Source organism: Diospyros lotus, chromosome 9, assembly GCF_014633365.1.
Source record: "Diospyros lotus cultivar Yz01 chromosome 9, ASM1463336v1, whole genome shotgun sequence".
NCBI classification, from domain to species: Eukaryota; Viridiplantae; Streptophyta; class Magnoliopsida; order Ericales; family Ebenaceae; genus Diospyros; species Diospyros lotus.
The window spans coordinates 15167924-15192252 of NC_068346.1; the positions used below are offsets into that span (position 1 = coordinate 15167924).

At 38.7% G+C, this 24329-nt stretch overlaps 1 protein-coding gene across 1 annotated transcript; it reads right to left on the reverse strand.

Moving 5' to 3' along the window:
* Positions 1-14636: 14636 nt before the first annotated feature.
* Positions 14637-17925, reverse strand: LOC127809268 (protein SIEVE ELEMENT OCCLUSION C). Its single transcript, XM_052348032.1, has 7 exons — positions 17715-17925; positions 17303-17413; positions 16775-17227; positions 16411-16523; positions 16188-16344; positions 15555-16043; positions 14637-15445 (listed from the first exon to the last, which is right to left on the reverse strand). Exons 1-7 carry the CDS (start codon positions 17892-17894, stop codon positions 14813-14815), a joined length of 2136 nt encoding a protein of 711 aa, XP_052203992.1. The 5' UTR covers positions 17895-17925; the 3' UTR covers positions 14637-14812.
* Positions 17926-24329: the final 6404 nt, after the last annotated feature.

The window sequence follows — 24329 nt, forward strand, 5'->3', positions numbered from 1 at the left end:
AATCTCGCGGTGAGACCTTATAGCGGATGTAAAACCTTGCGATGAGACCTTGTGGTAGAGGTAAAACCTCGCGACGAGACCTTGTGGCAGAGGTAAAACCTTGCAGCGAGACCTTGTGGAAAACTCAAAACCTCGCGGTGAGACCTTGTGGCGAAGGTAAAACCTTGTGACGAAACCTTGTGGCAAAGGCAAAACCTCGCGGCGAGACCTTGAAATGAAGGTAAAACCTTGCAGCGAGACCTTGTGGCGAAGGCAAAACCTTGAGGCGAGACCTTGAGGCGAGACCTTGCGGCGGAGGTAAAACCTTGCGGTGAGACCTTGTGGCAAAGGCAAAACCTCACGGTGAAACCTTGTGGCGGAGGTAAAACCTTACGGCGAGGCCTTGTGGCGAAGGCAAAATCTCGCGGTGAGACCTTGTGGTGGAGGTAAAACCTTATGGCGAGACCTTGTAGCGAAGGCAAAACCTTGCGGCGAGACCTTGTGACCAAGATAAAACCTCGCGCGAGACCTTGTAGTGGAGGTAAAACCTAGCGACGAGATCTTATGGCGGAGGCAAAACCTTGCAGCGAGACCTTGTGGCAGAGGTAAAACCTTGCTGCAAAACCTTATGGCGATGGTAAAACCTTACAGCGAGACCTTGTGGCGGAGGTAAAACCTTGCGACGAGACCTTATGGAAAAGGCAAAACCTTGTGACAAGCCTTGTGGCAAGACTTTGCATCAAAGACTTGATTGTAGCCACACACCTCGAACATGGTTCATTCAACAAGCGACACGTGTCAGCACCAAGCATCCTTGAGAATTGTGCACTATAAATACCCAGTTACAGGACATTGAAAAGGACTTCCAACTTCGGTAAAATCTAGACACTTTGAATGCATCTTTAGTGTTTTCATGAATAGTCATTGGAATTCAAGACTGACTTTGGCATCGGAGGGTCTTCGCAGGGGAAGATTCCCACGAGCCTTCTAACCTATTTTTTGAGCATTAGCAGGGCCAGATCCTTGTAGCGAACCTAGTAGCGAAGGAAAAAGCTTGCGACGAACCTAGTGGCAAAGGCAAAAGCTTGTGGCGAAGCTAAAAACTTGTGGCTAGATCTCGTGACGGAGGTAAATCCTTGCGGCGAACCTAGCGGCGAAGGCAAAAGCTTGTGGCGAACCTAGCAGCAAAGCTAAAAGCTTGCAACGAGACCTCGTGATGGAGGTAAAACCTTACGGCGAGACCTAGCTACGAAGGCAGAACCTTGTGGCGAGAGCTAGTGGCGAAGCCTTGTGGTGAAACCTTGTGGAGAGAGCTAATGGCAAAACCTTATGACGAAAGAGGTAGTGATGAAGCCTTGTGGCAAAACCTTGTGGCGAGAGCTAGTGGCGAAGCCTTGTGCTAAAACCTTGTGGCGAGAGCTAGTGGCGAAAGAACTAGTGGCAAAGCCTTGTGGAAAAGTCCTTGTGATGAGCATCCTAGAGGCAAACTCCCTTGAAGGCAACTTTTCTTACGACAACAGCTCGAGTGGACCCCACATCACAAATTTTAATTATTGTATTTTGGCAACAACAATTTGGCTCCGTCTGTGAGAAACGCAACAAAAAGTCAATCTTAACACAAGATGTTGAGAGGGACAAGATCAGCCGGTTGGGCAAACCTGCCTGACCCCGCCTGAAGTAGCGCTTGTATCAGGATAGGAGCCACAAAAGGCCCCCACCAGGTGCACTCTATAGTACTAGAATTTTTAGCATATCACCCTAACAACAGAGTGCATTCCAGGAACTGTCCTGTGCTCGAATGCAACCATACTACCAGACTGGGGGGCATGGAGCGTTTAGAGCAAGGAGAAGCACACGTAGCTGGATTGAGGAGATATGCGACAAGGCAAGAGAAGCAAGTCCCACATGTAGCGCCCGCTAGTCAGGAACAACACTCCTTTGGATAGTCTTCAATTCCAAATAGAAATCTCATGGGGACTTCAAGAATAGCTCCACCCACAGTCTTACTCTCAAATTATGAACTATTGCAGAAGAATTTTAAGGAGCTAAAACAACAGAATGATGAACTCAGGATGAATAATGAGGAGAATATGAGAAGACTATGGGGAGTCACTACTTTGTTACGTGAACTAATGCTAGACAATTACATTCCTCACATTGGACAAATCGATGCAAGGGGAGAACACTAAAGATCCCAAGACAACCCTCCAAGAGCCCCTCGGCAAGGGATAAGAATCGGAACTCCAGGGCCGAATAGCCAAGTCCTGAAAATAATAGACTCGAGAAGGAAATATGACAGAAGGGTAAGAAAAGCTCCCATGTAAAGAGACAGCAGAAAGCACCCACTCAAGAATCCCTTATGACCCATCTCGTTGCCAAAATAAAGCGGAACAGGAAACACTCAGCGTGTCTGACATTAAACGCTTCATAAAAAAGGTGCTAAAACAGAAATAGGTAATGATGATACCAAAGGTAACTCCCTCGAAAGGGTTTCCTCTATCTGAGGAACTCCAAAGGCGACCAGTGTAACCAGGGTTCAAACTGCCGCACCTTTCGATATACTTGGGAAGGAAGGAGCCTGAGAAGCACTTACAACATTTTGTCGCAGTCACCAGGTTACATGGATGGAATGAGGTCACGAGGTGCAGGGCTTTCCCACTCTCCTTAGTAGGACAAGATCAACAGTGGTTCACTGAAATACCAGCAGGACATATACGATCATTCGAACAGTTGAAGAAAGAATTCCTAAATGCATTCTTCGTCTATCTCCTAAAGAATAATAGTGCAATATATCTAATGAGCTTACAGCATAAGCCGAATGAATCGCTGAAGCAATACATCGAGTGATTCAAAGCCGCGACGCAGGAAGTAAGGGATCTCCCAGTCGAGTTAGCGGCGTCAGCCCTACTAAACGGAACTACATACGCCCTGCTTAGAAGATCCTTAGCTTTCTCTGAGCCAAATTATGTGACTGAGTTGTTCGACCGAGCAGAACAATTTATCATCCAAATGAAAATTTTAGACGTAGGGGAAAGTAACAGAAGAGGAAGGGAAACCCATCCTAAAGTACGAAGGACCTTACAAAATTCAGAAGACATTAGGCCTCAACATGTACGCACTACCGACACTACAAGGCGAGGTGATAGGAAAAGCTTGGAACACCGTGCACCTCGAGAGGTACTTCCCAGCTTTAGCCCTAGGGGAAAGGACGAAGCGAGAGACGTAGAGTTGAGCCTGTCACCAGAAGCGTTACTCGACCCGGCTGGAGGCTGAAATTGTCTTTAATTTTTTATTATAATAAAATCCCCGATAAATAAAAAAATATACCCTCTATATTCTCGTGGAGTAGGCAAAACTATAAACCAAACCACGTAAAATCTCCCTGGGCCCAGATTATTTGTATGTGTCATAGAATGTGATGCAGGTATGGAGGCTAAAGCACAGCTTGCTCCCGAAGGTCAAGTCGCCTAGTGGCAATTTGGTGCCAATGACCACGGGTTGGCCCGGGATTACCAGAACATCTAATGCCTATACCCGCAGACTCACCCGAATCCCTCATTCGAGTTGGGTGTTATGCCTTCTCGGCTAGACCCAACTCCTTGGTTGATCTGGCGCCTAGGTCTCCCGGCAAACTTGGATGTCTGGTAGAAATTTCGCGCTGGACCATTGGCCAAACCCAGATTTCCTGAGGTAAACTGGCCCAAGGAAGGCATGAAGAGACAATAACCCTATGATAGTTCTACCATGATCCCGCTTATCGGAGTTGAGTCACCCAATTGCAATCTGATGCCTATGACCACAAGTTGGCCCGGGATCACCAGAACATCCGATGTCTATCCCCACAGACTCACCCAGATCCTTGCTTGAGTTGGTGTTATGCCTTTTAAACTAGACCCAACTCCTTGGTTGATCTGGCGCCTAGGTCTCCCGGTAAACTCAGATGTTTGGTAGGTATCCTACACCGGACCACTAGCCAAACCCAGATTCCCTAAGGTAAACTAACTCCGAAAGACAGACATGGAGAACACAATGATCCATCCTGGGATCACCGGACACTCCGAAGACTGTGCCCGCAGGCTCGTCAAGATCCCTTGACTGAGTTCGGTGCTATGCTCCCAAGCTAGACTCGACTCCTTAGCTGATCCGGCGCCTAGGCCTCTCGACAAGCTCGGACGCCCGGCAAGAATTCCGCAGTGGAACCTATCTATCGAGGGTATGGTTGCCTAGAGATAATTTGGTACTTTAGCCCCCGGTCGAAGTAAGATCTTTGGATATTCTAGAACCCTTGATTGAGTCTAGGTGCTAGACCCGACTCATTGGTTGATATTTTTACTCTTCAAATTTGTCTAAGGACAAAACAGAAGAGTGGGGGGCAATTGTTGTGCCATGGAAATTAGGTTGAGAAAAAATGAGAATTTTTAAAGAAAACATAAAACTGATCGAGGTAGTGTGCCACAAGCCCACTTGCGGCAAGGGCTTTGTGGCAATGTGTTGCTAGCCCCCTTTGTAGCAGCAGCTTTGCGGAAGTGTGTCGCAAGCCCTCTTGTGGCGAAGGCAAAACCTTACGGCGAGACCTTGTGGCAGAGGTAAAACCTTGCGGCGAGACCTTGTAGCAAGGCAAAACCTCTCGGTGAGACCTTGTGGCGAATGTAAAACCTTGCAGCGAAACCTTGTGGCAAAGGAAAAACCTCGCGGCGAGACCTTGTGGTAGAGGTAAAACCTTACAGCGAAACCTTGTGGCAAAGGCAAAACCTTATGGCGGAGGTAAAACCTTGCAGCGAGACCATGTGGCAAAAGCAAAACCTTATGGCAAGGGTAAAACCTTGCAGCAAGACCTTGTGGTGAAGGCAAAACCTCGCTGCGAGACCTTGTGGTGGAGGTAAAACCTTGTGGCGAGACCTTGTGGCGAAGGTAAAACCTTGCGGAGAGACCTTGTGGTGGAGGTAAAACCTTGTGGCGAGACCTTGTGGCAAAAGCAAAACCTTGTGGCAAAGGCAAAACCTTGCGGCGAGACCTTATGGTGAAGGAAAAACCTCGCGGCGAGACCTTGTGGCAGAGGTAAAACCTTGCGACGAGACCTTGTGGTGAAGGTAAAACCTTACAGTAAAACCTTGTGGCAAAAGCAAAACTTTGTGGCAAAGGCAAAACCTTGCAGCGAGATCTTGTGGTGAAGTGAAACCTTGCGGCGAGACCTTATGGCGAAGGAAAAACCTCGCGGTGAGACCTTATGGCGGAGGTAAAACCTTGCGGCGAGGCCTTATGGCGAAGGCAAAACCTCGCGGCGAGACCTTGTGGCTAAGGTAAAACCTTGTGGCGAGACCTTGTAGCGAAGGCAAAACCTTTCGACGAGACCTTATGGTCAAGATAAAACCTTGCTGCGAGACCTTGTGGCGGAGGTAAAACCTTGCGGCGAGATCTTGTGGAGGAGGAAAAACTTTACAGCGAGACCTTGTAGCAGAGGTAAAACCTTGCGGTAAGACCTTGTGGCGATAGCAAAACCTTGCGGCGTGACCTTGCGGCAGAGGTAAAACCTTACGGCAAGCCTTGTGGCAAGACTTTGCATCAAAGACTTTATTGTAGCCACACACCTCGAACATGGTTCATTCAACAAGCAACATGTGTCAGTACCAAGCATCCTTGAGAATTATGCCCTATAAATACCCAGCTACAAGATATTGAAAAAGACTTCCAACTTCAGTAAAATCTAGACACTTTGAATGCACCTTTAGTGTTTTCGTGAATAGTCATTGGGATTCGAGACTGACTTTGGCATCGGAGGGTCTTCGCGGGGGAAGATTCTTACAAGCCTTCTAACCTATTTTTTGAGCATCAGCAAGGCCAAATCCTTGCGGTGAACCTAATGGCAAAGGCAAAAGCTTGCGGTGAACCTAGCGGCGAAGGCAAAAGCTTGTGGCAAGACCTTGTGGCGGAGGTAAATCCTTGCAGCGAACCTAGCGGCGAAGCTAAAAGCTTACAGCAAGACCTCGTGGTGGAGGTAAAACCTTGCGGCGAGACCTAACTACGAAGGCAGAACCTTGTGGCGAGAGCTTGTGGCGAAACATTGTGGAGAGAGCTAATGGCGAGAGCTAGTGGCAAAACCTTGTGGCGAAAGATCTAGTCACAAAACCTTGTGGCGAAAGAGGTAGTAGGCCTTGTGGCGAAACCTGGTGGTGAGAGCTAGTGGCAAAGCCTTGTGATGAAACCTTGTGGCGAGAGCCAGTGGCGAAACCTTATGACAAAAGAGCTAGTGGCAAAGCCTTGTGGCAAAATTCTTGCGGCGAGCATCCTAGCGACAAACTCCCTTGAAGGCAACTTTTCTTATGGCAACCTAACCTCACCCGACAATAAACTCGAGTGGACCCCACATCACAAATTTTAATTATTTTGTTTTGGCAACAACAAATATATTATATTTCATAATATAGTATATAATTATAATATACCATAATATATTATGCGTGATGGCCTTGACAATGAGGTATATATTATGAGTGCATGAAGCCTAAGTTTTAGTGAATAAAGATAAGTTTCAGTGGAGTATATAATATATTACATGATATATATATATTATATGTGCATGATAGCAAGCTTGGATTGCTTGGCTAAAATTTATATAGATGTATTATATATCATGCGTGGTGGCCAAGTTGTGCACAGGAGCTTCATGGCCAAGAGATTGCTACAAATGGGTAGATAAATAATGTATAATAGTGAAGCAAATAATATATATATACATACATAGCGTGGTGGCCAAGCTAAAAGATCTCTATAAATTGAAAGAAAGCTTGAGTGAAATGGAAAGAGATGGAAGCAAAGTGCCAAGAGTTTGTAGCAAGAGAGAATGGTCGAGAGCTCGAGGAGGTCGAGGAAGAAGCTGGGAAGCGAGAAAGTGGTGGCTGGAGGCTGCCCAAAGCCGCAACAACAGCAGCAAGCGACCATAGCCACAAGCTCCCAAGGTTGCAGGCGGCCATGTCAACACGAGCAACAAGCGGGTGAAGCTGGAAAAGCCGCAATAAGGCTGGTGGCAGCCATGGTAGTGGCCAGCGAGGCCGGTGGTGACGCGCGGAGGAGGCTGGAGGCCAAGGCAATCAGCGGTCGCATGTTGGTGAGTTGCAGGCAGCCATGGCCGTGAGCTTAGTGGTCGAACGCGAGGCAAGGGAAGTTGCCGCGATGGCAGCTTGCAGCGGCGGGCATGGTGCAGCAGGCGGAGGCATCAGCATCCGGTGAGAACTGCGACAAGGTCAGCTGGCGCGCAGGCGGAGGAGGCCATGCGTGTAGGTCGGGCAAAGGAAGAAGGAGAATAAAGAAAAAGAAGAAAAAAGAAAAGGAAAAAAAGAAAAATAGGGAAAAAAAATAGAGAAAATTCCTAGAAAAATCCTGAAAAATTTTAGGAATTTATTTGAGGCTAGGGGAGCATACCAAGGCAAGTAAATTATTTAAGCACGCACACCAAGAAAGTCAGTGAGGCTAAGTTAAGGTGAGTGGTTCAATCCCAAAAGCTTAATTTGGTTTGGTATAAATGTTTTTCCAAAGTTACTCTTGATTCATTAGCATGTTGTGCATATCGAATTTCTTCAATATTGCATTAATTGTTTATGTTTATAAAATGCATGGCTTGTGGGTTTTTCATGACATTGTTATATCTAAAATCATGTTGTTGTTGTGATGTCTGGTGGGATGGGATGGGGTCTTCTTAAGAATGGGGCAAGGTTAATCCCAGTGATCATGTGATGTAGCTAGAGAGGGCACCCGGGGGTTAAGTATGTCACGGCAAAGTCAATCTCAACGGTGTGTGGAATAGATTTTCCACGAGAGATTGAGTATGCCAGGGAGATTTCTTAAGTTAAACGTGTTGCATGTTGTCGTAGTTGTTATATGCCATGCTCATGATTATACATGCATTCTGTAAACTATTTTATGCCATCACTTAGATGATTCAGCATCTAATCTGGATTATGCCCTTGGAACATTCAAACGTTTTAGACAAGGGTTGCGGCAGGGGCGAGGACATGGTCAGTTAGAGCTGATAGAGTACGAGCATGGTAGACATTGGTTTCATTTCTTAAAGTCATATAACCTTTATTTGATTTGAATTCAGTTGTATGAACGATTGTTGTAATCTATGATAATAAGTTTCTTATTTCCGTTGCGAAATGATATGCCTTGTTTAGCTTAGGTTTATTAATCTTGATAGTTAAAGGGGCAAGACTGGGGTTCTGAGATTTTGTGAGCATGTGAAGATTGTTCTTTGAAACACTGCATGTGTTAAACTTATATATGGAAGAAAAATAAAATCCCGATAAATTTCTTATAATGGCACGCCCGACGAGGCAGGGTGTTACACCTACTTTTCCCTTTCTTGCTACCTTCCTCTTGATTCTTAGTTCCACCCCTCATCATATGGACCTCTCCATATTTTCTCTCACTCCTTAATTCCAATTCGTTACCCCTAAGAGAATCTATGACAATTTCAAGTGTTAACGTGTCCCTACCATACTTAATGATATTTGTAACTTCTTTATAAGTATCAAGAATGGCATTTAATAAAATAATTGCCTTGTATTCCTACGACACTGATTCACCACAATTTATGATATCTTGAACCAACTTGTTAAAGACATCTAAGTTTTTATCTAAGTCCCTAAATGGGCCAATCTTAAAACTAAAGAAACTTTCAAACAAATAGAGCTTATTAGGGGTGGATTTCTTAATATATAATTTCTCCAATTTTTCCCAAAGTTCTTTAGTTGTGTTAAGTTTTCCTACTTTCCTTAACACTGAATCAGAGATATGCAAGATTATAGAAGTATAGGCAAGTTCATCAGCTTCAAGTTTTAGTTCCTCTTTAGTACCTTCAGGATATTTTACATCTATAGCCTTAAAGACTATTTGTTGAACTAAAATTCCCTTCATTTTTTGTTGTCATATAGAAAAATCTCCCTTTCTATTGAAAACCCCCAATTTAAAATGTGTGGTCATATTCACTAAGTATATGCTTGACACAAATAAGTAGTGTAACCTACAAAAAACACTAAGTTTTTCACACTATATCCTAAACAATAGGTATGCACAAAACAGATTCAATCAAGGGGTAGATTTTTAACAAGGATAATACTGAGTTACTAGGCACAATTTTAAAAGTACTAAGCAGTTAAAATAGCCATAAGAGTATAAGAAATTAGATATGCAACCTAAGGAGACTTTAAAGAAAAAACTCAAAGTTTTAATTTTAAAAAAAAAAAAAAAGACTCAGAGCCTTGTTGCGGAAAATACTACAAAACAAAAAAGGGTTAGTGTAAAACAAATCGAACCAGATATAATCGAATGTAAAGAACACAAACAAAAAGTAAAAAACTCCCTGTTAAATCGTTCAAGGCTCAGGTAGCAGATTCACAAAGAATCAAAGACCAATTAAAAATAGATTTTTCAAGCACTTAGCAATTTCAGTAATCACACAGATTAAGTCAAGTAATCACAATTCTAGCAATAAGCAATGGTTACCTCCACAAGATAACCCCCAAACCTAATGGCCACCCCCACACGATGGCCTACTAGTTGCTAGAAATGAAAATCACAGAATTTAAAACCACAGAGGTTACCAATACAGATCTCAGGGCTGAGATCTGTGAGTGATGCAGGATCAGATCTGGAATAGAAGAATGGCACCTCGGCTTTCACGCACTGCCTCACGCACCGCCGCCTATAAGGCCACACGCTGCCAGCCGACAAGTGAGTGAGCAGCCACGTGCTGCTCGAGAAGATAACCCACGACTTGCTAGATCCGGATTTGGGGTCCTTTCGACCCAACTCACAACCTGCAAAGAGAAATCAAACCAAGATCAGATCCGATATGGAAACCACTTACTGTAAAATCGGATCTGAAAATGATAGGGCTTTTCAGATCTGATTCAAACAAGGCACTACCCAGGAGCCAAACAAGGCTCTGATACCAATTGTTGCAAAAAATACTACAAAACAGAAAAGGGTTAGTGCAAAACAAATCGAACCAGATATAATCGAATGTAAAGAACACGAATAGAAAGTAAAAACTCCATGTTAAATCGTTCAAGGCTAAGATCTGAAGAGTCCGTTCACCACTTTGGTAATACCAACGAATAGGAACCACAAGCCACAACGAAGCCCCTAACCATAAGCCCAGAAAACCCCAAGAACTCTCAGCCGAACTCAACAAAGCCCTTTCTCACCCAAACGATCAAAGTCATACATAGTAGGTTACCACAGAAGGTAGATCGGTCACAAAGACGGAGGGTAGAAAGCACAAAGCCAAGAGAGAAAGCTTACCCGTAAAAGAGACCTAGATCTCAAATATGTAGAGGTTGCAATCGGCATCGACGGATCACCTATCGCACACACAAGGAAAGGCAGCCGAGAGAAAAGGAAGCGAAGATCAACCCACAAAGGCAACAAGACCCGATCACGATCGGTTGGATATGGAATGAGAGAGATCGCAATCGGCCAAGGAAGGAAGGCTCGAGAGAGAAGCTAGGGTTCAGCCGAGAAAAGGGATAACACCACGAGAATGGGCCATACAAAGGGCCTTATATATGTGGGCTTATGGGCTAAGGGACAAGAGAGCTTTTGGGCTCAGAACAGTGGGCTTCTCCCACTTGAGCAAATGGGTTGAGGCCCATTTCACCTCTAAAGTGGGAATAAGGCTTATGGCCCGACTTCTAAAATGGACTGCCTAAAAGTGGTGACGGACTTGGGTTCTTCAATCTCAGGCCGAAGCCTATGAAGATAAAACTCACCTAGAAAAATTGTCATAGCCTTAGGCCTCATTAGGAAATACAAAACCAACAAAATGCAATCATTAGATGTTTTACATTTGTGAGAAATTAGAAGCTACATAATATTTACCTGATCTAGCATATATTTTAGTAGCACAATTTGAATATCCTCTTCGTAAATCTACAACACCATTTAAATCTCTTCTTGACTTTAATTGTTTTAATCCATGTTGAATCCCTTATCCAATGCGCCTAGGGCTATAAACTTGTTTGCCTTGGACGGCAACCCTTTTAGAGCTTTGATCTTTTGCATCATTTACTTGACTGAGAGCAATACTTATCAAGATAAGTGGAATGAAAAATAAAAGCAATATAGACCCAAGCAAGTTTAGAGTGGTTAAGCTAAATGGACTAACCTATTACTTTAGCTTATCACTAAGGATTTTAAAAATTCTACTAAATCCTCCTACTTGATCACAAGTAGGCTCTCTAGTAGCCAAAACTAGAAAATACAACCTCATAGTATCAAAGTAGGCCCTCTAGTAACCTTACTAGGAAAATACAAGAAGATTACAACAAGAGAGGACCTGAGAGATGAATCTCTCAGTTACAAGATCTCTCAAAAATTAATACAAGGCTTGAAGCAATGAATACAAATGAAGAACAAAACCTTAGGGGAGAGAAATTCTAAAACAATTGAGCACTTGTGAATAATTTATACACTTAAAGCTCTGTAATAAATTCTATAACCATCTTAAATGCACCACTAAGTCTGAATTTATAAAGCTTATCGTGGGCTTTAAAAAATTTGGTCGTTGGTGGGTAGTTGGGGCATTTAATGAACTGCTGAACTAGCCTTTAGAGAAGTCTATGACAAAAATGGCCGATTGGTTCATAGAATCGGTTGATAGGTTAGTGTACAAATTTGAAAATTCGTCGACATGAGAAGCAAAAAACGGTTGACATGCTGAAAAATGGTCTACTGATTTTTATGCAGTGACTATCGACCACACTTGGACAAGAACCAACATTTGACCAGTCAACAGGCTATGAAAACCGATCGACAACAAGGGCAAAAGCAGTTGATTGTTCCTTAGGATCAGTTAATGATTTATCCTTCGCTTTAAAAAAAATGCTCCATTTTTCAAGCACTTCAAAACCAAATTTAATGAATCAAATTTAATTGAATCTTATGACATAAAGTTTGATTTTTTTCAAATGCCATCAAGGGATATTTTGCATTGGATGATAAATTGAAATTGATTTTCATTTTGGAGCTCATAATGCTTATGAAATAGTTCAGGGCAAAAAGACAAAAACAAAACAAGATATTTCTGTTATTATAAAAGTGATCTTGTTTTTTATCATTAAAACCAAAACAAACAGTAAAACAACACTTTCAAATGATTTTTCAAAACACAAGTATCATTATATTTAGGGGTGAGCAAATGGTTAGTTTGGTTATCAAACCGATTTAAATCCGTAAACCAAACAAATTGAATAGAAGGACTAAACTGAACTAAATCGACCGATTAAACCCAATAAATTGAACTAATCGATAACTAAAAAAATCGAACATAAATCGTATAAATTGAACCAATCAAATAAAAAGAACAAACACAAAAAAAAAAAATCAATCAATCAAAACTTAACTAACTAATAGACTTAACAAGCTAGAAAATCCTGCGACAAGCCAAAAATGACATCATTTTATAACCATAAAGATAATATCGTTTTAAAGTTCAATCGATTTGAATAGTTCAATCATTTCCAACCAAAAACCTGAACCAAAATTGAACAATCAAATTCTCCTAAAAATTTAACAAAATCAAACCAGCAATTTCGATCAGTATGGTTCAGTTAGTTTGATTAGACTGAACTTTTACACCCTTAATTATATTGAATGAATATATCAAAATAATTTTCACTTGAGTTTTTATTTCAAAGCCTTGAATGAATATATATTCATACATTCATTCATTCCTAATTCATTCTTAAAGAACTTTGTATCAAATATTTTTTCCTCAAATATTCAAAGTATTCAAACCTTTTTAAACCTTAAGTGTTTATCTTTAAAATTTATGAAACATTTGAGTGAATGTATAATTTTCACTTACACATTCTTTTTAAATGAATGTGTCAAGATTGAGAACTCAAGGACTTGATGTTTATGTCCCAAACATCAAGTTTTTATTTTAAACGTTCACATTAATTTGAGACACAATTCTTTAACACTTCGAAATGCATTTCGGTCAAATCTTAAGTTTTAAATGATTACTCGTGTAATGTTATTCTAATGCTCAACTAATATTTTAATTTAAGCTTACTCTATGTGTTACTCGATTAACACATATTTGAACACTTAGGATATTATTTTAAGTCATTCAAACATGTTTAAGTATACTCTAAGCACAACAAGTCATTTGATTTCACTTGTATGCTATGGATGCTTAGGTTAATCATTGAAAACCTAGAGTAACACATTAAAGTTAATCGTATTGAAGTATAATTCTATTGAACCTTATGTCTTTCAAGTATTTAATAGATAATGGAGAAAATTCATTAAAGTTTTGCATTTGAATTCTTGTCATCAAAACATACTAAAAATCAAACTCAATTGATAGTCAAACGAATGAAAGTTTTGGGAACAAGATATAAATCGTAGGAGTTGGCAAAAGCCATTTATAGAAAATGTTTTTAGAAAAAATCTCCAAATTATATCATGAAAATACACTCTAAAGAGAAGAGTGTCTCATAAGCTCTCGTGTATGAGTATGCTCTATGATTGAATAGTGTATTTCACCAGTATGATGGATATGTATTGGTGTGTGGATTGAGATAAGATATATAAAAAGCAATTATGTCCATACATGAGAGATGTTAGAGACATATGATTGTGCCCACATAGATTAAATTATCTACTGGTTGTAATTTGTATGTTGTACAGCAAGATAAATAAATATCAGATAAATGATCTAATTATTTCTCTTATTTAGAATAATTGAGAGAGTTTATCTCATTTCTTATCAAGAATAGGATTTATTTTTTCACTTATCTTAGATAAGTGAGAGAATTATTTATCTATATCACTAATTACCTATATAAGTAGATTTCTTCTCCTACAAGTTTGATTCACAATTTTCTATACAAATTTCTTTCTCCACATAGTATCCAAGAGCCGGACCTAATTTGTGGTGTTTACATCGTGTTAGTAGTTGTTCTAGTAATAATCACACACCATAAACATCAAGAATTAATTTGTTGTTTGGAAAACCTAGAAAAACTTATAGTATAAATTTGACCCTGAAATACTAAAGTAAATAAATTGATTATTATTCTGCTATATGTAATTGACATGGTTTACAGCATAAGTGCGGACACTAATGTTATAATATACATAAGTTTGCAGTCTTTATGGCTTTTAAATATTCTAAAGTGTTAATTACTTGTTGGGTCCCTAAGCCTATTTTATTAAAGCAAAAATAAAATACAAAAGGGAAAAGTGCAAGGATACTATGGAGCTTGGAGCTTTTCAGTTCGTTAACGGCATGTGGATGATTTTGATTCGTCCAGCTCTGATAGGAGTTCACTTAAAAAGGCTCTCCTAGCTAGATGAGTTTTTAATAAGACTAATCTTTTTCAAACCTCAAAGTCCTATCAGTTTGAAAATTTTAAGTATTTTGTTTTATGTAAGATTTTAAATGACTAAACATCATGTTTAAGTAAAATTAAAATTTAAAAATGAGTAAACTAATGATTTTTTTTAATAGTTTATATTAAATTGATCTTATATAAGATAAGAGTTATAGAAGTAATTCTATAAATTATTAGCCTTTTTAATTAGCCAAAAAAAAAAAAAAGAACTTGACTAGTGATAGACTCGAGATAAAAGAAAAAAGTTAAGTCGAATTTAAAATATACAAATAACATGAAGTGTTTGATGAAAGGAGAAGAGAAAACAAAACCATGTAATTTATGCATATGTGTGTAAGAAATTCCAAGCCATTCCTATGAACCTTGGTAACCTGTATCTTGTAGATGTTCCAATGTCTTTCTTTGATGAAGACTAACATGACAAGGGTTTCCTACTCGGTTTTTTCACATTCATAGAAGACAAATTTCTCCATAGGGCGGTGACATTTTTCACAGACTACCACCTCTTCCAGACCTTCGACATAAGGCATAGTATAAGAGTGATGGCAAGGCTCAGTAGTATTAAGAGGTGGCTCAACCATTGCAGCTTTAATTGCACCAACCAACCCCAGCATGGCCACATTTTTTCCCCACACTTTAAAGAGCTCTAAGCATTCTATGGCCTCTCTTCCTTGAAGCATAAGAATCTCTTTGGAAGCCCCTCTCCCCATTAGTACCCAACCTTTCTCATTCCCATCATCAGCTTCCAGCAACCTGCTTAACTGTTCTAGGACCCTGTCCTTACCATCATCGGTGTACCCTAACCGGAGTTTTGATCTTCTCATGCTCTCCAACCGAAGCCAGAAGAATTTAATCTTCGTGAAAGTTAAGGATCCAGCCTGCTTCTCCTCGCGCATGGTGGCTAAAACATCCTTGATGCGCTCATCACTTGAATTTTTGTTGCCAACATAGACCCTGTCAAGCTTCAATCCTGCACTTATGATGCCCTTCATCTTGGCAGTGAATTCTCTAATCCAATCTAGATTGCCACCTCCATAAATACAGATTTCTCGATTTTCTTCTACCTGAAATTAATCACAAACACAGAGAGAATCTTGAGTGAAATTGATTTTGTTAGAATCAATTAAGTATTTGTTCATCTAAGTTATGTTTTTTTGAGTGTTGAAGCATTACCCACTTGGCAACCAATGGATCAATCCTATCAAGCAATAGTTGCAGATTCCAAGCTTCACTTTCCCACAGCTCATTTTCTCGGGAAACCGAAAAGGGGTAGCCCTCAGCACCCCAGATCAATGCCATGTCAATTGCATTTAGGTTTGTGATCATACCTTGAGTGTCCAATACTACCATTAAGGGTTCGTCTTCAAAGCCAAATGCAAATTTGATGAATTTCACCTCCATTGAGCTAAGCAACCAAGGTCTCCTAATTGAAAGCCATGACAAGGAGTTTGACAGAAATTCAAAACTCTCCTTCTCTGCATAGGTCCACGAATCCGATGACGAAATGGGGACCCATAAAATTTCATAGCCTCCTTCTAGCCTAGTCCGTTCCGGATGATCAAACATGTTTTGCACCAGCAAGAGCAACATTTCTAAGGGGAAAAGTTCTGGTTTTGAGATCAAGAGTATCACTATCTTGTTTCTCAGATCAGACAATCCAAGCTGTCAATAAATTAACCCAAATCTCCCAGTTATAACAAAAAAAATTAAACAACCTGTTACTTTTATTTATGACCTTATTTTTTCGTAAAACTCTTTAACTGGCCAGAACTAATAAAGAAAAGAAATAAATTCCAGAGAACCTACCTTTGATTGGGAGGCACAATGTTTCAATGGCAAGTTATCCTTGAAGGAAAATAGCAGGCCAAGCACTTCTTGGTTGTCAATATTGGGCTCATTAAAGAGATAGAAAAGCTTGTCATGCATCTTTGTCTCTGTGGTTTTTTTAGGGTGAAACAAGAAATTCACTCACTGTTAGATATTTCATTTCAGACTCCATGGCAGTGAATTTAAAGGCTTCCAAACAGACCTGTCAGCGGATAGCAAACATCCATCTGCTTGACCAGGCGATTGGTTATGGCGGCCAACCTGCAAGCCAAGCTTGAGAGCTCCCATGTTGCAATGGCTGTTGAATTCAAATCCCTGAAGAAAATAAAAAACAAGAAAAAAGGTCATAATTAATTCAAACTATCTTCTGATCCTCAATCACTCGATCCCTCAAGTAAAAGAAATACAACAATATAATCAAGGTTTGAGCTCAAAATTTCCTAATTAACAGAGAGAAATCTAATTCAAATCATTCAACTTTAATCTGATTCTAATCTTAACAAAGAGAGAGGAGAAGAAGAAGAAGAGAGAAATTAATCAGCATGTTGAAGAGAAGGAACATGCACTTGCACATTTTCCATGGCTGTCAACTCTTTAACACAGAAAGAGCATCTCAGGACACTTCTAATGACCCAATAAATGGCTACACGGATTTGAGATTTTGCAATGCCAATTGCCTCATCTTCCACTTCCACGATTACTTCATCGACTGGCAAGCCTTCAAAGTTGATAATGCACCTAATCACATCAATGATCGCCTTTAACAGTGTGCTCAATGCCTTAAATCGAGGCTTCAAAAAGCTTAAATCACAGGCTGGCAACTGCTTCAGCAGTGCCACAGATGCTGCCAAGGGATTGCTGGTACAAAGCTGCATTACAAGCCAAAATTCACCATAGATTGAGACAAAGGCTGCAAGAACCAGCACTGCTTTTGCATCCCATCTGTGACTCCCAAGCATCTCAAATAACATCATTGTCTTCGAATGTGTATCCCCAACCACTGAGCAATTGTAAAGTATCTGCATTCAGAAGTCAGGTTCTCAACGATAGCAAAAAAAGGAGGACAAAGAGATGAAGAGAATGAAATTAATTACCACTCTTGAGAGCTTATAGATGGTCTGTCCCAGTGGCTCTTCTGATGCAACCACGTCAATATTGTTTCCTATTTCACTCTTTGCAATTGCTTCGTCATGTTCATTAGAAACCTGAGAAGGGTCTTTCATGCTTTTCAATTTGTCACTAGGAAATGCAATTTCTCTTTTACCTATAGTCATTCATTTGATATATGCTTTACTTCAACACTGAGACTTGCTACATTAAAAGCAACCTTAATTAAAACTTCAATGTAAGTTCGATTATTGGATCTATTCACAGAAATTAGTCCTGGAAAGCTGGTTTACTTATAATATAGTAAGAAAGACCTGAACTTAGACATAAATCATCAAACAACAAGGGAAGAATTGAAATAATCGTCATGAGCTGGGAAAGAAAGGACTGAGTTAATACCTGAGATGGAGCAGCATTATAAAGAATGTTCTCCACTGCTTGAAGCAATAACTCGGTATCGAGGCGCCGGCCATCAGGATCGTGGCTGAGAAGGATCGGCCTGGTGAGGAAATCTTCTTCTCCAGGGGATGACAAATTTGAGGCATAGTTTGCAGTTGATCCGAAGCTGTCCATTGCCATTCAAAGTGTCCTATTAGAGCTGGCCCTTGGGAAGTTCTGTGGCTTATTGAATGAACTATTGTCTCTTTCGGTTTAATTATATGGAATTAAAGGTAAAGTCAATTTCAACATATTCTCATTTAATTCTCATGGGGCTACTGAAAGCAAAGACAGGGAGACAAAAAGACAAAAGATATCTATCCTAGAAGTATCCATCGCACTCACTTACTGTTCGTGTGTAATGCATGAATTTTTTTTTTTTTTTTTTGGTAAAGCTGAGGCTTCAAGCCTAGCAAACACTAGTATAGTTCTGTAGCTTTCCTCTTTGGTTCTTCTTTGTTCCACTTCTGCCGGTTACCAAAAAAATTTTACTGTTAACAAACAGTAAATATAGAAATAAAGATGAACAAAACTTTAGCCTTTAACACTTTTTTTCTTTTTCTTTTTCTTAATTAATACTTTTTATGAAGAATTATAGGCACAATTAAATCAATTATTTACAAATCTACGCTTTATTTTTATCTATGAATAAAAAAAAAATTATACGGATGTATAGAGAGTAAAGGATGAAGAGACAAATAAAATGCCATTGATTCATACTCATTATTTTGTTAGGTATAATATTTGAGCATTACGTATATATACAAGGTTTGGTCCGTGGTTGCTAGTTATTAGTTAAACCGACACTTAATCTTGTTATATAGCTTATAATTAAATGAGACTTATTCAAACAACCAATTAATATTAGTTTAATACATATTTTAGTCTCTGGACTAATCAAAAAAATGGCTTTAAGGATATTAACTAAATTGTACTCACTATTCATCCCTGAACAAAATAATTTTATACACTTTTAGTCCCTAGTTTAACCGACGTTAACTGAGACATTAATTTTGTCAAGTCACATTGCCACGTCACTGACACATCACTTCTCAGCACTGCCACGTCACCACAGCTTAATGCATTTTTTAGTTCCTGAACTAATCAAAAAAATAACTTTAAAAATATCAACTAAATTGTGTTCACTATTCATCTCTGAACAAAATGATTTTATACACTTTTAATCCCTAGCTTAACCGACGTTAACTTTACCTCGTCACACTGCCATGTCATTGACATGTTACTATCACATCACTCATAATATCCACGTATGATGTTCATATTTTTATAAGAAAAAAAAAAAAACAACAACAACAACAACGTCTACATACACGTAGCCATGGCTGCCACTAGCCATGGGGAGCTCGTTTTCCCTTCTTCTCCCTCTCTTCTCGTTCTGGACTATTCTTGCCTCTACACTCGTCCTCGATTCAGCCATTGCCAGTCACCTCGGAATGGCTTAGGGTCGGAGACCTTAAACCCAGGGGTCAAGGAACGACTCGGGGTAAGGGACCAAGGTTCTGGGGTTCCCTGACCCCCTACAGCCGACCACCATGGTGGCCAGCTGCTCGACTGCTAGTTTCCCAGTCCCAGCCACGGCTGGGTCGAGGAACCCAGCCTCCCTATGGCTGTGGTCGGGGAGCCTAACTGTGGAGATATTTTTTTTTTTTTTTTTATAAAAATATGGACAATAGACGTGAGTAACGTGGCAACGTAACTTGGCAAAGTTAACGTCAGTTAAGCCAGGGACTAAAAGTGTACAAAATTATTTTGTTCAATGATGAATAGTGAGTACAATTTAGTTGATATCCTTAAAGCCATTTTTTTTATTAGTCCAGGGATTAAAAAATGTATTAAGCCGTGGTGACGTGGCAATACTGAGGAGTGATATGTTAGTGACGTGGAAGCGTGACTTGATAAAGTTAACGTTTCAGTTAACGTCGGTTAAGTCAAGAACTAAAAGTGTATAAAATTATTTTGTCCAAGAATGAATAGTGAGCGCAATTTTGTTGATATTTTTAAAACCATTTTTTCGATTAGTTCAGGGACTAAAATATATATTAAGCCATTAATATTTAGCAACAATTGTCTCTAACATAAAATTGAAGTGGTTCGACATTTTGATTAAGAATTGGAGATACAAAATGAATAAATAAATTATTTATTTAGTTTCTTATGAAAATAGATTTTTTTTTAATCTAAATTGACCCTTTACAATTTGAGTAATTTTTTCTAGACACTAGATATGATTTATTTTTTATGTTTTAGATTTTATATTTTTATAGTAAGCCATTTCATTAGATTAAAAATGCTTGAGCACTGTTTAAAAAAACAAGCACCTGCACTTAAAATACTAAAAATAAATGATAAATTGTGTTTGTAAGAATCACAAACAGGAAGAGTGTTATCAGTCTCATCCCCGGGCAAAAATGTTATTTCGTAAATATTATTTTGTAAATAGTTCTACTTTGTGAGGTGAGTTAGCAATTATTCAAAAGATCAGTCCTCCTGCGAGTAACCATTTTAATGTTTGGTTTGACCACTTATAAAGTATAAACTGACCATTTTAATGTTTGGTTTAAATATTATATAATTTATTTAGAGGATGTTTGGCTTATCGATTTGATCACTTATAAGCTCTATTACAAGCTATTAAGAAAAATTTGATGAGGTGTTTCGGTGCACCTCACTAGCATTTAACCTAAGTAGTTTAAATACTTCTACACAGTATTTTGCAAAAGTTGGTAGAAATAACTTTTGTAAAACACTATTTATATATATGCTACGTCAATCGTTGAATTTATCATTTTACCCTTATTATTTTTACTAATTTTCACCCATGCCTTTCTTCTTCTACCTTTGTTTCTCGCTTCCTGTAACCCCAACTCTTTCGCCTACCACCATCGGCCATCATCGTCACCCCCACCGGCCACTTCTCGTCAACCATCACCTCCAATGGTCACTACGCCCCCATCTGCTTTAGCTTCTCCTTCGTCATCGGTCGTCTGTCACCCCATCGGTAGCTGTCCGTCGCCGTCCCCAACTTCATCTCCTTCATCTGTGCCCCCATTGTCTACTACATGTATGTATAAAACAGTGTAATACATATTATATATATAATACATATAATAATATTATATCAATATATTTTTAATAATTATATATAATTTATTAACATCTAATAGTAAAATTTTACATCATTTAATACCATGTCTATTTTAGTTTTTTTGTCAAGTTTTGATAGTTTATTAGTTCTTTTAAACCAAACACATAATTATTAATTGATAACTTAAAAACACATTTATTCAAATACATTATCAAGTTAAATACTACCTAACTTTTAACTTAAAAGCCATGAAAAAAATGCTAAGCCAAACACCCCCTTAGACATACGTTTATTAAAAATTAAAGAGATTAAATGATATCGAACTTAAATGTTGTTTTAACGGTATTTTAGAAAAGCTTTCCCAATTTTCCTTAGATTGTTGCTACCAATTTATTTTGTTGATTAAATAATTTATGATTTTACTCTCAAACAATAATCATATTTCCAACCTTATTCTTCTTCTTCATCCATCTACCTTTTCTTTATCGCCTCTGTCCTTGTCTTCTATCTTCATTGCTATCTCTATCTCCTCAATGGCAGCTGCCGCCTCCAGTCCCATCTCCATCGACATCGTTGTACCCTCAATGCACTTTCTCCATCTCTCTCTTATATATATATTTTAATATCTCAACATATATTATAAGGCCCCTACCCAGGTCCCCAAAGAACCAGAGCGAATGCCCTACTAAAATAGAGACAAACTGATCTGGAAGAACCTATCATGCATGCCATTGATAAATACCAAGAGAAAACTGATAGAGAAAACTTGTCATCCCGGCATATATAACAAAACCTCAACCGCTATACATCAACTAACCTCTAGGCTTACATAGTCCAGGCATGCATAACAAATATCTCTGGCACACCGGCCACAAAATAAACATAAACCATACAGACCCAAATAAAGTAAAGAAAATACAGTCTGGAAGCGACAAAATGTACAAAAAGAAATCCCCAAGCTGACAACTGTTAGGTCTGCATGGCCCTATACACCGTCTAACCTAGAATTCGGGACCCACTAGACTCGCCCATAACCGAGTCCTTACCTTTACCTGGAATGAAGGGAAACAATGTGAGTCCAAATGACTCAGCAAGCTCATAAAGAAAGAAAGGCGCAAAAAATAGGCACTAAGAGTACACTTGTCTCTCAAGTACATAACAGACTAAAACTCATGCATAACATGCCATGTGAGCTCATAAAATGAAGCAGGTATTAATTGAAAAGTAACAATGCTCACATACTGGATCTTGGGGCCCAAATAAGAAATGCACTAACACCCAAGTCCTGATAACAAATCTGCTACTGCCACGAAGGCAACTATCTCTGAACTACGAGCCAAAGCTCACTCGAGTGGGAGCCACCACATTCGCTGGCACGCCTAAGTGTCTAAAATAAAAACTGGGCACGCCGAGGCGTCCCTAATAACTCGGTCCGGGAAAGCCCGACACCGTACAGCTGTGTCTTAAAACTAGCACCAAGACTGTGCAAATGCAGCAAATAAGGGGTGGCGTAGTAGACCGAACAGGATACAAAACCCCCATAAGCCAAGCATCCCGCCAAGACTCGCCCAACTAGTAAAGCACACACCAAATGTAAATGCTTGTGCTTAACAACTAATAAATAAATATCATGGTCGTGTGACAAGCACTCAAGATTAAATGGACAACCCCAAAATGCATAAACCTGACTCGCACATACAAGACATGCGTTTGAAAATACCATTAGATTTAACTAGTTGGAGCAGGGAAAGCAGTGTTACAAGACTTACCCTCATTCTCAATGGACACTAGCTAGTGTTTAACTCGAATGTACTTATCTTCGTTCCATTTAAAAGGTAGAGAGTGAAAACACAAATACGACTCACGAGCATCGTTACCTTGATCCCGTATTTACAAAGCTGGAATAGACACACTCTCTTATAGTTAAATAAAATAAAAGAGGACGAACTCATATGCATGAAAATGTATAACTCACGCATATTATTCTTATTGTATTTCCTTTACTCATTTTATTTTATACTTCATATTAATATTTCGCTACATATTATTAAAGTGAAGCATGATAATGATAAACATATTTACAATAAGATAAGATAACATATTAATATATAAAATCAAGAGTATTAAATATAACTAAAATCCATATTATTTATGAGACTAACAAATAATATAATATATGTTAACACTAGTATTATTTAAATGCTAAATATCCCCCAAACACACCCAACGCACATAGTGGCTGGATGCAGTCCATCTTCACATTGCTTATATATATACCATTATACTTACGCGCAGAGCTTGCGTCCTCCCCCATATCCAATTTTCGGCCAAACTATACTCCTCCAATTCAATGAAAGTCGGCCACTAGCTTTCACATCCAATTAATCAGACTTCATATCTAGAGTTCATAGGGGATTTTAAAAGCAACAGTAGGCTGGCCATTCGGCCAAAATAGAACTACGTATATATATATATATAAGTGCTCATATAACTATCTACACAAAAACAAGCCACTGGAACCACTTCCAAGAGATCTATTAGCTAAGGAAGGCTGGAAAAACAACCAAAAGGTAGAGAAGAAACTCCCACTCGACTGCCATCTCTCCCATTTATAAACATAAATCCACCCTAAATATATATATATATATATATATTCCGAACAGCTGGACTACCCCAAAGAAAACCCTTACATACTGCCATTCATAACCCTAGAAGAAGAAATGAGGGAGGAAAGGCTTGCCTGAACAGTTTGAACCAAAACAGAAGCACAAATACCCCATCGAGCTCCCCTGCAACTCCTCTGTTCCTTCTTCTTCGCTTGCTGCTCTTCTTCTTCTTCTACACACTCAACTGGTCAGTCAACTCTCTCTCCCCTTCCACTCAAATCCTCAGCCGAACACATGGCCAACCTCCCTTAAAATCTACTACAAACCCACCGCCTCAATCGGTTGCATAAAATAGCTTAGGAACTAATTAGAGCAAATGGAGGTGGGCAATGAGAAAAGCTGCTGGGAACACCTTTTAATTAATTAATTAATTAAATAATAATAATAATAATAATAAATAAATAAATAAATTTAGCTCATTACATATATATTTAATATTTTTATGAATTAAACAAAAATTTTAATATAAAATATTCTATTAATATATTTTTTTAATAATTATATATAATTTATTAATATATAATGGTAAAAATTTTATTAGTTGGATATCAAATTATAATTTATTTTTATTTAAAATTTATATTTTTATAAATTTTATTTATATTATTTAATAATTTATCTATTTTAATTTTTTTGGGTTAAATTCTGATAATTTATTAATTTTTTAAATTAAATATATAATTATATAAATAATAATTTAAAATATATTTATTTAAACACATAATTAATTTAATCTAACTTTTAAATTTTATAAAAAAAAATTATAAGTTGTGTATAAAAAGAGCAAGCTAAACAAGCAAAAAC